The sequence below is a fragment of the Lemur catta genome, chromosome 1 (genome assembly GCF_020740605.2).
Source record: "Lemur catta isolate mLemCat1 chromosome 1, mLemCat1.pri, whole genome shotgun sequence".
Taxonomy (NCBI): Eukaryota; Metazoa; Chordata; class Mammalia; order Primates; family Lemuridae; genus Lemur; species Lemur catta.
The window spans coordinates 243824399-243842668 of record NC_059128.1 but is presented as its reverse complement, the minus strand read 5'-3'; the positions used below and the strand labels follow the sequence as shown (position 1 = coordinate 243842668).

General features: G+C 40.5%; 1 protein-coding gene across 3 annotated transcripts in view; it reads left to right on the top strand.

Moving 5' to 3' along the window:
• Positions 1-262: 262 nt before the first annotated feature.
• The window catches only part of CRYBG3 (crystallin beta-gamma domain containing 3), a 105339-nt gene continuing 87331 nt past the window's right edge, over positions 263-18270 (top strand). For 2 of the 3 annotated variants that reach the window (XM_045540424.1, XM_045540425.1), the window contains exon 1: positions 316-592. In XM_045540424.1, coding sequence (XP_045396380.1) covers positions 444-592 — 149 coding nt within the window. In that variant the 5' untranslated portion in view covers positions 316-443. Of the gene's footprint in view, positions 593-18270 lie in introns of all 3 variants that reach the window. The other variant, XM_045540423.1, reaches the window with a different exon arrangement.

Genomic DNA, 18270 nt, shown 5'->3' with positions numbered 1-18270 from the left:
CCTCTTTCAAAAGTTCGAAAAACTTTTTCTGTGCTTTAAGATAGAGAATAAATTAGTAACACAAAGTACTTGAACACAAAAGCCAAACAGGCTGCAGGCTGAACTCTTTTGAGCGGGAAGCTGGAGCCCCGCGTAGCGCCCGCAGAGGGGCTTCCTTCGCCCTCCCGCCCGCGTCTCCAGCGGGGACCCCGCACGCCCGCCGCGGGGCGGCGCCGCGGCCGCCGGCTCCTCCCGGGGGCGGGGCGGGGGGAGGAGCCGCCGCGGCGCGAAGGGAAGCCGCGCGGGGAGGGCGTCGCGCCCGCGCGTCTCCCGCCCGGGATGGACTGAGCCGGCTCGCGCCGCGTCAGTCCTGCCTCCGCCGGGTCCCGCGGCGCCCTGCCGGGCTCCGGACACGGGGCACCAGCTAGCCCGTTTCCCGCGGACTGCCCCTGCCGCGCCGGGAGATGTCCGGCGGCCGGAGGAGGGGCAGCGCCCCCTGGCACAGCTTCTCCCGGTTCTTCGCTCCCCGAAGCCCTTCCCGGGACAAGGAAGAGGAAGAGGAGGAAAAGCCGGGGACGAGCCAGGCTCCCGCTCCCGGCCGGGACGCTGCCAGGTGGGAGTCGCGGGGAGCGTCGGGGCCGGCGCGGACTCGGGGGGCCGGGGCTCCTGGCGGGACCGCGGGCGGCGAGCGGCTCTCGGGCCAGGCTGCAGTTCGCTCGCCACTTTCTGTTCTCCTTCCTCCATTGCTGAAGTTTCCTCCTCCTCGCCCGGTCCCCAGTGCCGCATCGCTCCGCTTTCCGTGGTTAGTTAAGTCCGGGCGAAGTTCTCGCCCGCGGCCGGCGCGTTCCCCGGAGCCCCGCCGCGCTCCCGCCTCCCCTCCCCGGACGCGATTCGGTTCCTTCCACACACGCTCCGCTCTCCGAGCTGCGGGCGAGGCCGCCCCGGCGCCCCGCCGGCGGCAGTGGGACCCGGCCGGGGGACGAGGGCGCGATCGCACACGCGCCGGTGTGGGAGTAGACGGGGCGACAGGGGAGACGGCAAAGCATGGAGCGTCACTTCCTCGGCTGGTGTTTTGCCTTGTGACTGAAAGTTTTTCAAAATGATTTTTGAAAAAGAATTGTGATAATGAGTTCCCAACACTTCATCAGAATATAAAATCCTTGCTAATTTTACGTACCAGGGACTGGACTTTTAAGTGATGACACCCTCATTCTTTCCCATCTCTCTTCAGAGACACATGCCCCAAGTCCCCGCAGTCTAGAAAGGAGGATTCCAGCTGTCTTGGTTTCAGTAACCAAGACGTGCCCTTTCCCCTTCCTTCACCTCTACAAGTCCAAAAATCGATTTTTTTAGATGTATCTCATTGAAATGCCTGTTGTTGAGTCTTTGCATCCATCCCGAAGGAGATAGAGGGGTTAAATGAAATGCAACTCGCTGTCTTAAATTTTTGACGAGAAGAAAGGCTTACACTCCCTCCTCCTCAAATTGCACCAGAAGAGTGTGTTACCTGTCATGAGAAGGATACAGTCCAGAAAGAGGTGTTTACTTCAGACTTAAGATTTCATGTTGGGCTTCAAAGAAAAAACGGATGGGAAACAACTGTGACTGAGTTAGTTCCATCACTCTTCAGGTTTTGTGGTGTGATTTTAATCACATGTGTGTTCCTCAGTTTCCCTACTTGTGAAATAATTTCCATTATGACCATCTGTTAAGATAACCATATCTTTCCAAGAAATCTCTTACTATAATTAACCGGTTATTCTCCTGGCATGTTTCAGCTATTATTGCCCTGACTGTTGAGAGTTCAAAATTCAAAGTTAACACAGTGGTTAAAAATAGTTTTGAAGTCTGACAGGTCTCAAGCAGGATGTCAGATATAGTTCTGCTGGTGTGGACAGCTTGAGATGCCTGCCATCATTGGAACAACACTAACAGTCTTGTATAATATGAACGCAGTCTGAAAGAAATTCCAAGTAGACTCAGCAAAAGTTGGTAACTTGAGAATCAGTGTTAGAATGGAGGAAACAAGCCAATTTCAGGCTCATGTCAGTATTGTCCTGAAATCGTGCCTGCCTCCTTGCCCTATTTTGGGTTTTTAAGGCACTTCTCATTTCTGATTTCTTTTCTGACTGGAGCTGACCACTCTGGCAGCTAGTTCCTTGTCTACCTGTCACTTCTCTATTCTCATCATATCCAGATAGGCACCGACTGTGACTTTTTCACAATGAAAATTTAAATTATGCTTACATGAACATTAATTTTGTCTTCATCTTTTCTGGAGCTTGCCAGATGTTAAGGGGATAGCAGATAATCCTTTGTGTGGGTGTGTTACTGTTTTAAATGAGCTTAAATCTTTCATTTCAAGGGTATAAACAAACACAAAGCCTTTATTGAAAGTTTAATGAAACAAATGGAAACGCTTAATAGTACCGAATGTCCCAGTAACACTATACTCTGGTGTTAACAAGATTGGAAACAGAATTGCAATTTGTCACTGTGATCTTATTTCAAAATGAAAGGGTATTTTGGCTGTTTCTCTCTGTGGCAGTAAAAACTTTTAGTCTTAATGAGAGCCAGATTTACCTTTTGTGGTGGTGGTGGTTCTAAATTCAGAGGAGTCAGTTCAACAGCTAGACAGGCTTGGTGTGGTAGGGTTGTACAGATGAGTGAGAAAAGGGGTCCTTTCTCTCAAGGAGCTATGAGAAACTGAGAAGACCACTTGAAAACAGTACTACTGGCACCTATCATGTGTCTGGCACTTTACAAAGTACCTTTAGTAATATTATTGACAAACCTATATTATCAATGTCCCCATTTTACTGTAAAAAAATCAATGTTAAACTTGCCTAAAGTCACATAGCCACTTTTTACTCAGTGAATATATATCAAGTCCTGCACTGCCTGCAGCTCTGAACATAGGGTGATTACTGTCAGCATTCTGGCTTTTCAGTGTACTCAAAATGCATTCTCTCAACCGTGTGCTGTGCAGTCTCCTTTTCTGCACTCTCAGTGTTGATTTACATGAATTTTATTACGTAACTTACACATGTACAAATACAAAATGGGACATAAGTTCCTTAAGAACAGAATTCCTTAACAGTTGAAGGACAGAATTAAAAATTAAACAAACATAATTGGGAGACCAAGAAAAGTTGGATTTTCAACATTATCCTGACAATTGTGTTTTGGCTACTCACAAAATGGATATGGTACCAACTGGGCCAAACACAGGGTCTTTGGGGAGTGCCAAGACTGCACTACTCTGCCTCATGATACAGGTCTTTCAGTATTTCTCTATTTTGAACTACAGGAAAACCTTTATTTTTATGGTGTGTTGTGAGTTATATGAGCTTCACTTGGTGTGAACACATCATTTATGTATTGAGTTTGCTGCTGTTCTGATCTCCTTAACCTTCCATAATTAACAAAGTCCTGTTAGTATCAACACTGTTGTATATTCACACTCAGGTGTGGGCACTCAAATTGCTTGATAGCACTCATATCTGGGTTGTTGACCAGTTCCAGGAAGTGCTTATATTTATTTTGGATAATGTAGAAACAAACTGCAATTGAAGTTTTTATAGGATACTTGAGACCTCTCAGAGAATCATTGCTGCAGTGTTAAGCCCAGTTTATAAGCACACAGGCATGGATTCATTAGAAGTGACCACTCCCCACCAGGGAGGGCTTCACGGTAGAGGTGATTTAACTGGGCCTTCAAGGAATTGGTGATGTTTCTATATGTAGAGAACTTATCCAGGAAGATGGGAATAGGAAACAGGTATTCTAAGCTGAGCAAAGGCCTACAGGGCTCTGTGATCTGTTAGGAGCTATATACATTAGTGGGACAGTGAAAGAGGCAGTAAGAAAGTTAGGTTGGAGCTGAGTCTCTAGACAGAATGGCTGTCGATTTAAAGTTCAGAGAGTTTTTGCAAAAGCCTGTTAAACAGATACTGCTGAAATGTGAAACTTGAAGGGATAGTTGCCTTCTTATTTTATCTGCTTTGACACAGTGATTGCTCAACTTCGTTTCTTTGCTGTATCATGCATGATGGACCTGTTTAAAATGAGCTCTGTGCAGTGTTTATAACTCCTCAGAAGGGAGATAGTAAGGTAAGAACAGCATTTATCAAGGACTGAATGTGCACTTACTCCTGGGCTGGGTACTACTGGCAGCATTTTATTTAAACTTCACACTCAGCCTGAGAGGTTGGTACACTTATCACCATCTGACAACTCAGAAAACTGAGGGTGGGAAAGTGCTTAGCGTTGGATGCTGTAGGCATTTTGGGTGGAACAGTTCTTTGAACTGGACTGTTCCGTCCATTGCAAGATATTTGCCCATGACCCCACCCACTAATTGCCAGTAGCATCCTCTGGTCATTGGAATAATTTAAAATACCTCCACCCAGGTGGGCGGGGGAGAGAATGGTACCACTCCCAATGGAGAATGATTTACCCCAAATCATGAGAGAAGTAAGTTTCAGGGATGAGGTTTGAACCTAGGTCTCTAACTGCCTCCGAATCTCTGGTTTTTTTTTTCCCCCTGCACCATCCTATCCACCACCCATCTGAACTCTCATCCTTCAAAACACTTTTGAACATGTAAGTCAACGGTACCATTCCTTACTTTGTTCCAGAGTGGATGACAGTGTGGCACATTTCAAGTATCTTTCTTTTGGCTGTTACTTAGAGTGACCCAATGTAGTGTTTGTTATTGATGGAAAGAAGGTAAGACGGGATCACTAGACCCAAGGTCAGGGGCTGGGTATTATTCATCTTTGTGTCCTCTTTTACCTAATTCAGATGAGGAGTGAATATGTGTTTTGTTGATTGAAATGTTAAAGCTCTTAATAGTGACTTTCAGCTCGGGGTAGTACACTCCCCTCTAAGTGGGCATTTAGAAACATGAGGGGGTTGTTTTTGCTTGTCACCATGCTGGAAGTGTTGAGAGGTTGGGGCCAGGGTGCTAATGGGCTGTAGTGTAGGAGGTACTGTCTTAAAAACTGTCAATAGTGCCTCTGAGGGCAAGCATGAAAGCCGTTGGCCTTCAGGTTAAACTATCAATGTTGACCATAGCATCAGTTATGTGAAGAAAGGGAGCTTTGTTGTCTGAATTTTCATGGTGATTGTATTTTTACTGATTTGAAGCACTATTGAAGATAATTGGTAATTAGTTTGTTGAATAGGAGACTCCTGTGCCACACCGGCAGTTCATACTTGCAGTAGTAAAGATAACTGGCAAATTCTGGAAGTCCTCACGGGTGTGTATTTTGTCAGAATCTTGGGTTCCCAGGTTAACTCAGAGCAAGAACCTACTCTTTTTGGCAGAGTAGCAATATAAACTGTTTTAGGGTGTCAAAACCTTACCTTTTTCAAGTGATTTCCTTCTCTTAAGTTTAACAGGGTGTCTACCAGATGGCTAATTTGGGGATTCTATTTCTTGCTGTGTACATTCCTTGGAAATTGACTCAAAACTGTACACTCTAAATATGTTAGAGTAACAAGTATACCACAGATTGGCCTGCAATAAATTTATGTAATCAGGAATTCAAACTTTATTGAAAAGTTACAATAACATTGTATACAGTGTAACATTATAGATAATAATGACATTTTTAGGAATTTTATTCATCACGGTGGAAAATATGTAAAAAGGATAATAGCAAATTTTATAAAGTAAGAGGAAATAATATTCGCTCAAGGCAAAATATTTCATTTTCTACCCAGAATTCTGATAATGATATATCTGAAGCCCAGATATACCAGAAATGCAAAATAAAGCTATGGTAACAAGAAAATGTAGGTTGATGTAAATTTAAACTAAGGAAAATAATACAGGCTATATTCTGTAAAGGGAGAATCAGCATGAAATAAAAGTTAAAGAAGTAATACTTATTTTCAATCTGTTCAATCCATAAATCGAGTAGCTGCTGTGTGTCCAAAGTGCTAAGCAATGAGTAAAGAAAGATGAGTGAATGACGAGAACTGCTCTCAAAGAGTTCATAAATTAATGGAGGAGATAAATGAGTATGTCTCTATTCTTAATATGAGGTCAGGTTAAGCCAAACATATTTTTGGAATGTGTGACTTGTTGGCTCAGAACACAATGTTTTATGAATGTCATACATTGTATCAGAACTGTTATTGGGCTGCCAAATATCTTCTCATATTATTGACTTTTTTCTGAGCATAGTTTGGTTAGCATTCTTGGCCAAGCTAGCCTAGCCAGGGAGATGTGATAGTAGCTGTATCAGCAAGGTGAATGGAAGTATTTTCCCTCGATTCCTCTTGCTCCTCCCTGACCCCTGCAGGCTTGGCAAGTCCTAGATGGAGGCAGAAAAGTGCATCCTTTCAGCAATTAACATTCCAAATGTGTAGTGATCCTTACACAAGATGGCTTGATGTTGATAATGAACTAGTTGAAGTTTTACAAACAGATATAATTCATTGTTAATATTTATTTGGCAGTTGTGAATAACCAAGTAATGGTACAACTCCAGCAAGACTATCCCTCAATGTTTAATTCATGGAAGTATTTAATTGGAAATACCCTAAAGCACTGAAACAACTGTTTGCTTAGTCACGTGTTGTTGCTTTGTTTTTTTTTTTTTCCTTTTTCCTTGACAGATTAGTGATGACAAAACTGAACCACCGATTATTGAGGCCCTACTCAGATCCAAGCCCTGTGCTTGGGACTTTAAATATATAAATTCACTTAATCCTCAGGGCACACTTATGAGAGAGGTCTCTTTACTCCATTTCACAGATACATAATTTGAGGCTTTGGGAGAGTCAGTAGTTAATCAAAAGTCTCATAGCATCTGTTGAGTGAAATTTTCCTTCCTGAATTCAAAGCCTACAGCATTATATGACAGTTTCCTCTGCTTAAGTTGGGAAGACCCATAAAAGAAGGCTGGCCTTAGAAAATGGTTTTGAATGGGAATAAAAGACAATGGCATGCAGCTGGACGTCTGCCCAGATTGACTGGGTCAGTGCTCTGTGCAACCAAGAATTTGTAGTCCTGACAATAGAGAGAAGAAAATGAATGTATATACATTTATACAAATTATAAATTTATATTTGAATACATAAAAGGGTCGATCTCCTTCAAAAGAGAGATTCAAATTAAAACTATGACAAGGTACTATATTCTACCTATTTGATAAGTAAAACTCCAGTTTGACTTGGGGAAACTGGAACTGTCATACATTACTGGTGGGAGTGTAAGTTGATATACCACTTTGGAGGGAAATTTGACAAGTTCTGTTAATATTACAGATTCATATATTCAGCATTTCCTTTCTGGGAATTCCATCTGACACATGCAATTTGCAAATAGGCCAAAAGCTTGCCTATGCAAGTTTAGTCATTGCAGCATTGTTTTAATGGCAAAAGATGAAAAATAGAGTAGAATCCCATTAATTGTGGACTAATTGAGAAATCATAGTATATCCACGTAATGTAAATTTTGTAGCTGTCAAAAACGATGAGAAAGTTTTTTACGTACTGATAAGGAAATATCTCCAAAATACATTAAGTAAAAAAAAAAAGCAAGGTACAAACCATTGTGTATAGTATATCCCCATTTGTATATAAAAGGGGGGTATGAAATCTTTTATTACCTGTTTGGGGGGATGGAGAGCAGGAGGGAGATTTCATTTTATACTTTTTATACTTAAAAAATGTGAAATACCTATTTTCAAAATTAAGAAAAAACTGGATTAAGATATGGTGAATATCTGTGTCTAAAAGAAAAAAACAAGAGAATTTGTGATCCCAAGTTGGCAAAAGTTTTCCGAAGAGAGAATGGACTACATTAACTTGTTCAAGTGAGAAAAGTTCTGAATAAGGCTTAATAAATATATAGAAGTAATATTTATAATAAAGAGTGATTTGATATTTTGACATTTCGTACAAGTATGAGTGAGGCTTACATATTATTAATCTATAATGTGAAATTAGGTGGAGTTAACAGCTAAAGCCACAAAATTATCAATTTAACTCATTTTTATAAAGTCACTTACCATCCACCTTGACCTCCTGTGTGACTCTAGACAGGTCATTAACCTTCTCAGAGTCTTTAGTTATAAAGTGAGGGAGTTGGCGCTCAGGTCTAAGGTCTCTCCCAGCTTTAGCATACCTGCCAAAACTCTGTGGGGTATAAGGTATGTACAAAATTAATATGCCTTACAAATTAAGAAGACCTTGGCTGGGCGTGGTGGCTCACACCTGTAATCCTAGCACTCTGAGAGGCTGAGGCGGGAGGATAACTCAAGGTCAGGAAGTTCAAGACCAGCCTGAGCAAGAGTGAGACCCTGTCTCTACTAAAAATAGAAAGAAATTAGCTGGACAACTAAAAATATATAGAAAAAATTAGCTGGGCGTGGTGGCGCATGCCTGTAGTCCCAGCTACACGGGAGGCTGAGACAGAAGGATTGCTTGAGCCCAGGAGTTTGAGGTTGCTGTGAGCTAGCCTGATGCCATGGCACTCTAACCCAGGCAACAGAGCAAGACTGTCTCAAAAAAAAAAAAAAAAAAAAGAAGACGACCTTGTGTTTTATTGGAAAAGTGACATATGAAAATGTGTTAGTTAATTCCTCCATGTGCTCCTAACATTTTTGTCATTTGATTTGAAAGCTTCACCTGTGTTTAGCAAGAATTTAGTACCACTTGTGCCAGGCACTGTGCTAGGCTTTCAAAATCTAGCAGTGAACAAGGTACAACGTGATCTTAGCCTCAGAGCACTCATGCAATTTTGTAGGGAAGGCGACGTCACACAAGCATTTCTTCCTCTCTTAAAATAAGTGCCAAGGGGACATGCAGGGGACTATAGGAGTATTTAACAGGTGTGAGCCCAATCTTGAGCATTTTTCTTAGAGGAAATTTTAATCTCATTTAAACTGTTTCTTCTGTTATTTCTGTACATGTATCTAAATAACGTTTTACTGTTGTTTCTTGATTTGTAAACTTTACACAATATGTATTGACTTCTAGTTATAGTAGATGAGCACTTAGCTATTTTATACCTTTCCACATCCCTTCACTCATCCAGCCAAAATAGCTGTTATAATTTTAGCACTAAATCAAAAATCAGTCTTTAGATTTTTATTACTATATGGATATTGTTTTCTGCTAAGCCAAGTACTATACTATGATTACATTTCTTTGCATGATCTTCTGTGTTTTTGGAGGAATAAATTACCTTGTTTTTCATTTCTTTATTTCTGCTACTTTTAGGATGCAAAAACATATTTATAAAACTCAGTGCTTTTTTTCTACACCATTAAATCACATCTGTTTACCCCTATGCCCTCTAAGACCTTTCCCTTGACCTCTGAGTCTGCCTTTAATTTGTATGTTAGAGCCCGTATTTTCAGATTTCATGTATTCCTCTTTCTTGGTTAACTCCTCTTTTTTACATATCCAAGAAGAAAGAGTGCATATGAGATAATTTTTTTTCAGTCTTTGCATTTCTGAAAATAACTTGTAAATGATACTTTTAAATGATAGTTTGGGTACAAATTTATAGGATCAAATTATTTGCTCTCAGGGTTATTCTTTTTCATTCTGTGTGGTTGAGAAATTTGATGCTAATCTGATTTCTGGACCTGTTTTTGTGATTCATTTATTATCTTTGTGAATTTAGAAAATCTTAAAATCACATTTTAATCCAAGCTCAACAAATGCACGGTAATAAACCATACCTAGTCCTTTATTATTCATTTTGCTGAGCAATTGGCAGGCTCTTTCATCTGAGAGACTTATGTCTTACCATTTAGGATGGTGAGTTTTCCTGAAGTTCCCTGTTTGTGGGGTCTGTGCTTTGTATGCTTCTATTATTCTTGGTATTCTGGAGCCTGGAGACTTTTCTTTTAAAAAAATGTCCAGTCTCCTGCCAAATGTCTATGTAATTTGGGGGTATGAGTTGGGGTGGGGGTTAACAGACATTCTACTAGTCCCTATTTCCAGCCATGTTACTCATCACCTACTTGGGCCTCCAAGTCTGAGATTTTTCTGGAGTTGTGTCAGGATACACTGAAATGATAGTTTGCTCTTCTGCCTCGATTTACATTGCAGTTTGATCTATTCTTTTTTAAAAACATTTTTTTATTAATCCAAATAATTGTACATATTTATGCAGTACATGTGATATTTTGTTACATGCATATGTAGTGGGCAAGGGAAAACTTCCCCTTTGCCCTCTGCAAGTTTGCTGAAAAGTCAAATGACATAAGGAAGATTAATGGGAGAAATGACATACAAATTTATTAGTGTCCCTGGGGGAAAAGCAGAGTGATTACCTGTTATCTCAGAGGGGTGTAGGTGTTTATGTACTCTACTTCTTAGCGGAAAGGGAGATGGAGAGATGTGTATGATTTAGTAAATGATGTTTAGGGGAATTCCATGGGCTTTAAGAACTACAGTGGCCTGGGACAATGGCTGTTGGGCCTGCAGGGTGGACAGTGATTTGTGACAAAAGTCTGTCCAGGTGTGTTGACCGACTTCAGTCTTTCTTCCTGCAATATGAATGAGTTCAGCTAATGAAAACTGAAGAAAGGGCCCAGAGGTAATTGTTTTCTTCTTTGGCAGGTCCTTTAGGCAGATAAGGGCACTTAAGAGAACAACTTCATTCTGTGCTCTGAGAGAGACACAGGTTTGGAGAGAGGGAAGGTCAGAGAGATCTTTAGCCTGCTGCTTTAGTTCAACGTGTCAAAGCACCATATTTTGGGGTATTGGTTTCTGAGTTTTATCTATGTTTAAATTTTTAGTTGATGTGTTGCTGGAATGTGTACATAATTGTACATATTTTTTACATGTGATATTTTGTTGCGTGCATACAATATGTAATGCTTAAATCAGGGTATTTACAATCTCCATTACTTTGTGTTCGATGGGACAGTAGGGTTATTATAGTTAAAAATAGTATATTGTATATTTCAAAATCACTAGAAGATTTGAAATGTTCCCAACACAAAGAAATGATAAAAGTTTTATCTATTCTAAATCATTCTTCTGCCTACTTTTCTGCCCTTCAAAAATCTATCTCACGAGTGCTTTTACCCTTCCTCTTGTTACATAGTGGCTTATTTCCTCTTATTTATTGCTTTATTGTCATTAGTGAGACTTTTCGATGGAACAGAGTTAAACATGTTGGTCTCTCTTGCTTTTCCAGAAGCAGCTAGACAATTTATCCAAATATCATTGTTGTCAAACTCTTTACTCTCTGAGTATAAATTGAACCCTTTCACATAATCTCTCAACAGTGGCTATTAGGAAACAATTGCTAAAAGATTACAAAACAGAGGTTTCTTACTGTCTTATTCTGTTTTGCGTTGCTATAAAGAAATGCTGGAGGCTAATTTATAAAGAAAAAGGGCTTATTCGGCTTATGATTCTGATGGCTGGAAAGTTAAGTTGGACATCTCCATGTATGAGGGCCTCAAGCTGCTTCCATTCGTGGAAGGCAGAGGGGAGTTGGCATGTGGAGGGATCACAGGCAAGAAAAGAAACAAGAGGAGTGGAGGTGCCAGGCTCTGTTTAACAACCAACTCTCAAGGAACTAATACAGTGAAAACTCACCCCTGCCCCAGGGAGGACATTGATCTATTTATGGGGAGCCCACTCTCATGACCCAAACACCTCTAAAATTGGGGGTTGCATTTCAACATGAAGTTTGGAGGGGGCAAACATCCGAACCATAGCACTTACATAATTATAAAATCACATATTATGCTTTAAGTGCTAATTTCAAATAAGTTGTTGGAACAGAAATATAACTCACTGTGACAGGCAGTTTGAAGATGGCTCCCGACATATTTATAAAAAAGAGTGAAAACATATCTTTTTTGTATTCTTTATGACAAGCAACACAAATGGCAGTGCCAAAAATGACATAAAAATGGTATTTAAGCACTTTCACAAGATTAGTTTCATGTAATTTCTAGATTTGTTAGACATTTCTGCTTTACTCCTTGTGTTAAAATTTATACAAAAAGTGGATACTACCTCAGTGACAGATGATGATTTCCTTATAACTACCATGATTCCTATGATAAGGAATGAAATATTTTGAATTGTTTATGTTAATAACTGGAGACAGGTTAGGTGAGATGTAAACTCTTACCTTTTATTGTCTTGCTTATTAAAGCAACAAGGAGCATACCTGGGCTGGAAGAGTGGCATTCTTCTATTTATTAGTCAAAGCTGAAAATGTGAACTGTAATAATTCTGTTTCCTTGTTCTCTAAGTAGGCAAAACAGAATCTTATTTGGCAATGTTGTATATATTGTGATACAAAGAAGTTACCATTATGTAAAATTTGTGGTAATAGTATTTTGTTATTGAAATTCATTGCTTGCATTTTTTGCACTGACTTGTGTTTGCTTTCTTTTTAATCAACTATGCTACTTTGTACTTTTTTGTCTTTTTGACAGCAGTATATGCTTTTATAAAACAGGTGTGACATTATAAGAGAATCACAAAGAAAAAGCACACTCATGACCCTACCCACTCAGAGACATGTACCATTGTTTCACATCGTTTCCTCTCTGTGTGTCTAAATATGCTCATGTCTACACGTGTAAATATTTTTACAAAAAGTAAAAGTTCTCTTCACGATTTTGAAACTGGAGTTATTTCACTTAACAATAGTGCTTTAACATTTTCAACAATCATACATATACAAATTATAAAAAATAATGTAAAACTTAATTCTTAGAAAAATCTTAATTGTGTCATCACTTTTCTGAATTGGTTTGAATATCTACATGGCCAAATACAAGCTCTGCTTACTTAGAGCCTGTATTCTAACGTGGGAAGGCAGAAAATAAATGATATAAATTAACATACAATGTGCTTTGAAGTAAAAATAAAACAGGGTGAGTGAAGGGAGCACAATGGAAGTGGTGAGTCTAGGGTAAGGTGTAGACAGGGTGGTCATGAAAGGCCTCTGTTGGATAACATTTGAACAATGACCTGGGTGAGATCTGAGAGTGAGGCATGGACAAGCCCGAGGAAGGAACTTTCCAGGCAGAGGGAACATCCACTTCAAAGGTCCAGGGGCAGGCTCGTGTGGCACGGATGCCAGTGTGGACAGAGACACAGAGTGGAAGGAAGAGTGGGTATCTGTGACATGGGGCAGGGAGCTGGGGCTAGATTTGGTAGGCCATAGAAAGGAGTTGAAATGATGAATTTACTTTTTGAAAGTATCACTTGGGCACACGTTTATTTGCATATGTGTGCATGTGTTTTTAAACTCATATGTATTGTCTGTTTATCTATGTCTGGAAGAATGTACAGAGCAGGAAGGATTTGACCTGGAGGTGAGGTCAGCCGAGGTCAGTGTCTGGGGAGCTCTGGGAAGGCACAATCTTGGGTCTCCAGTGACCTTTGCTTGGGACAGTTTGTCAAATGATACGTGAATGAATGCCCCATTGTAGAAAGCAGCTGTAATACTGTTTTGGATTCACATCACAGCAAAATATTCAGGGTGTAGACTCTTTTGAGGTGGGTCACAAACATTCAGAATGTGAAGAGTGTGAGTGGATGGAGGACTCTGGGGAGAAGAGAGCAGTCACTCACGACAGGTATATGGTAGACGGCTCAGACACATCAGCCATACTGAGATTGTCAGTCTGTAGCCTGTGATTGAACTGTAATTATGGGTCTTGTTTTGGGGGCGTGAGATGGGGGAGCAGGAAATAAAGCAGCTTCAAGGTAGATACATAAATTATAGGAGAGGTCTGACATTATGGAGAAAAGGAGTGTCAGAAGTCTATGATTGCAAAGCAACTGAACCTCATAATCATGTCTACCTTGCCCCTCTCCTCCTGATTTTTCTCCAAAGTTTTGAAATCATTCAAATGCCAGATGTTTGAGCTAAAGTACATGCTGTTTGAGTGCCTTAAAATTGCAGCTTGTAGTTACCTTCTAATTTGAAGCCCAGAAATAGTGCTATAACCACCTGTTTTATATTCTGTTAATGGTCATAAAAAATAGAAGTACCACTCTACTGCTGACAGTCCCCGTTTATGAATGGACAGTTTTCCAGATGGTTGTTTGTAAATCATTGGTGTGGAACTTTGTCTTTTTCCCCATAGAATTGGACCTGCTAGATGTGACTTCAGGCCAGTGCACAAAAGTCAGTTTAATCTATAACATAACTGCACTATCATATCAAACAAAGAGAACTACAGATCTTGTCATGTGAAGCCATGTTTCTAAGAAAAATATCCCCACAGTAATGTAGATGAGACCCCCATGTCCTTCGGGAAGGTGTGGGGATGAAGTCCATACTATATTTAAGGTCACAGGTTAGGGCTAAGAGGATGGAGTCTAAAGGAATAGAGGACAGGCCCCCTCAGGGACCTCAGTAACTTTGAAATAAAGGACAGTAGACATTTTTGCCTCTGTCATGATGTCCTGATGCTGGTTTTGATTCTTAGTTGTTTTCTTGGTAATAGTCTTTCTCTTCCTTTACCACAAAAGCCTCAGGTTTAGTCTGCCTGTTTCTTTTTCCACTCATCCTACCATTGTAGATCACAGCAGCATGGGATTTTAGATCTGGCAGAGATCTCACATCAACCAGTCTGACTCTTTCAATTTACATAATTGTAAACTCAGATCCAGAAAGAAAGAAGGTGCGTTTTGACTAGAGTGCATTTTGTCCGTAATGTGCTGTCGCTGAAACAGGCAAATGTTGATTTTGAGTTTTTGCAAAGCATTTTACTGCTACTGACAGTGGGAGAGGCAGTAGGTAGGTAAAGATCCCTTCTAGTTCTGTATTATTTTTCATGTAGTCCAAGGGAAAGTCTCACCTGGAGGACTGAAATATGATTTGATCACGTTTCAGGGGACGGCTGGTTTCTGGCTACTTCTAGGGTTTCACCACAGGAGTTGGGTCAGGTGGGCTCTGAGGCGAGGAGCAGCATCCCAGGGAGGGAAGGCCTCATGAAGTTTCGGTAGAGGGGGAGATGCTACTTGGTGGACCAGGCTTCTGGAACTAGCAGAGTTTTATATTAGCGGGGTAAGAAAAAATGATGGAGAGATTTGTCTTGATTCTCTTTCCATGTCCTCAACGATGTTGCTGTTCCTCTACTGCAGAACACACCTTGTGCAGTGGAAGTGAAGGCCTCCAGTGGGAAGATAATTTCGGGCAGCATCAGGCTGAGTGGGGTGGAGAACGAGGAGAGAAGGTACATCTTCAGCAGAGGACCCTGGAAATGGTGAAATGTCCTCATGGAGAGTGGGTCGAGGGTGTTGTTTAGATGTAAGGACATTCCCAAGTTAGGGACCACTTTATGTGAAGTGACCTTGTGTTTCGGGGACGCTCTGAATTACTGTCAGTGATGTCATTAGCACCAAAGATTGCCTCCTCTCTGGAAATGGCAAGAAATCAGACTCCAGCATCTGGAGAGAAGTGGGCAAGCCTCTGGAAGATGGTTATGGAAGCTGTATTCGGGTCTTTAACATTTCTAGATTTTTCTGATGCAGCCAAAAGTATGATGTGTGAGAGAGGGCACAGGAGGAGGAGAAGGAGGTACCCAATATGTGTTTTCTAGGAGGGAAGGAGTGAGGAGCTTTACTCTTCCTCACTCTGCCTTCACCGATCTCCACTGAGTATACCTGGTGTTCCTGTGAGTCCATCCTACGGCCATCACGGAAGCTGCTTTCTTACCACACACAGAACTGACTCTCGGAGAAGCCCAGCAGCTTGCCTGGTGCTTCAGTTAGTGGTATGGACTGAAAGAAAGGGATTTTTTCCTTGTTGGTCCTACTCTGTACTTTCAATGCTCTACATGCTCATTAGGGCAACAGCTCTTTCCTGGGGCCAGGAGCTCTGTTTAGCAGTAGTGTTGGAAAATAGGTAGTGTCTCACATGAGTGAGTTTTGTAAAAATTGTTACTTATTCTTTAAGTATCAACGCTTAGTGCATTAAATAATGTTAAGTGGAGATCAACCAGTCCAGATTTTTCTCTTCACTATAAAACTATCAGTTGTTGGTTTCAGTGAGAGAGGCTCTCGGACCATTGTTTATAAATAATGTGGTAAGAGGATGACCTGCATTGGAACAACCTGGGAAAGGGTTTGGTGGTGGAAAATGTAGATTCCGGGCCCCCACTCCAATGGGATTCCTTGACAATCCGGCCCAGAACTCCGTTTTAGAAACACAGTTGCCCAGGTGATTCTGATGCATGTAGATATAGGTTCTGATGGAGTGAAGGCAAAGACCTTGTCTGGTTCACTCATGGTTCACCTCCCAGCGCCAAGAACAGTGCCTGACGCAAGTGTACACTACACATGTGTTGAGTGGGTGAGTGAGTTCTTGGGCCCAGTTTTCTGCTGCTTATCTGCTGTTGCTTAGGGAATCTTATTAGAATTTAATACAAAATAAGAGTATAATGTATCTAAGTGACAGGTTAGGACTTTCCCTCTATGTAAATTACTTGAACTCTAGAATGTTAAAGTGACCCACTTTTTTTTACGGCCCACAGTTTTGTTTCATTAGGTTATTAAGTATGAAATGCTTAAGTACCGATTTCCTTAAGTACTAAGCCTGACAGTTGATATCTCTGACATTTCAGTTTGACACTTTTTTATTTTTATGGTGAAGGTACATCCTCATTCTTTCAAGTGCCTGGTTTGGCTTATGATTATCTTTTAAGTGTTTTTTTTTTTTTAAGAAACCATGGTTAAGTCAAAAATTCATGTTATTTTTGAATATGAATTCCTTTGTAGAACCAGTACTGCGCAGACAGCTCCACATATCAGTGAAGTGTTTGGGAAGGATGTGGCTAATGAATGCACAGTATGTCAATGGTTTGAGAAGTTATATTCTGGTGATTTTAATCTTGAAAATGAGCTACATGGATGACCTGAGACCAAGGTGAATAATAATGAGCTGGAAGCTGTACTGGAAGTCAATCCATCTTAACCTATGTGTGAATTAGCAGCATGGTTTGACATTACTATTCCAACAATATTGAACCATTTGAAACAAATGGGCAAGGTAAAGAAGCTGGATAAATGGGTACTGCATGAATTAAATGAGCATCAAAAGAGAAATCATCTAGAAGAGATGCTTGCCTTTCTTTGCCATCATGACATAAAGGTGAACCATTTCTATTCTGTATTGTTACATGTGTTGAAAAATGGATACTTTTTGACAATTGCAAACAATAGTTGGATAAAGATGAAGTGCTGAAACACAGTCCAAAACTGAATATTCATCAGAAACAGCTAATGGTGTCTGTCTGGTGGTCCAGCACTGGTATTATCCACTAGCCTTATGAAACCTGGTCAATCGATTATAGCAGATGTCTACTGCAACCACTTGGATGACATGATGAGGATGTTTGCTATTAAGCAGCTGAAATTGGTCAACAGAGACAGGTCAATCCTCTTGCAAGACAACGCTTGACCACATGTCACACAAACAACACTGCTCAAACTATAGAGGCCACACTTGGAAACTCTCTGTCATCCACTGTATTCACCAGACCTTGCACCAACTGACTACCACTTCTTCCAGGCTTTCGACTACTTCTTGCAAGGGAAAATATTTAATTCTCAACAAGCTGTGGAAAATACCGTTCAAGGTTTCATTGCCACTTGCTCTCCAGGCTTGTTTGCTGCTGGCATAAACAAGCTACCATTAAGATGGCAAAACTGTGTTGGTAGTTGAGGTGCATACTTTGATTAATTGTACTGCTTCTTGTTTGAGATATAATAAACTACATTTTTGATTTGAAATCGGACATTTCATACTTAATGACCTAAATATTTTATATTTGGCACAAGGTATGTAAATGGTAAGTGGCTATAAGTTGGATTCCTTGTTTTCAACTATGGTCTAAATAAAGTTGCTTTAAAAATGAGGAGCTTCTCTGTTACATTGACCTTCATATTTGAGCTATTTTGATAGATTAATTCCCAAATTTTTCTTAGCTAAGTAAGATGAGGCTATTCAGAAAGGCAGGTAGTTTTATTTGTGCCTACGTGTGATTATGATCTCTGCCCCTCACCCCTGCCATGAGCAAAATGTGCACTTTCTAAAAATATTTCTATTGAAATATCCCTGGGTCCCAAAGGGGGTTAAATTGTGAGCAAACAATAGGAACAGATTGTCATTTTTCATGAAGTTTGAGATGAACATAATTCTCTTTCCCTCATTTTTAAGAGTCTGAAAGTACCATTCCAACCCTTTTGAATCTTTTCTGTTATTTATTTATTTTTTACTAAGTATCCAGTGTTTTAAATATCTTTAGCTACTGTGTTCTTATTTTTTTT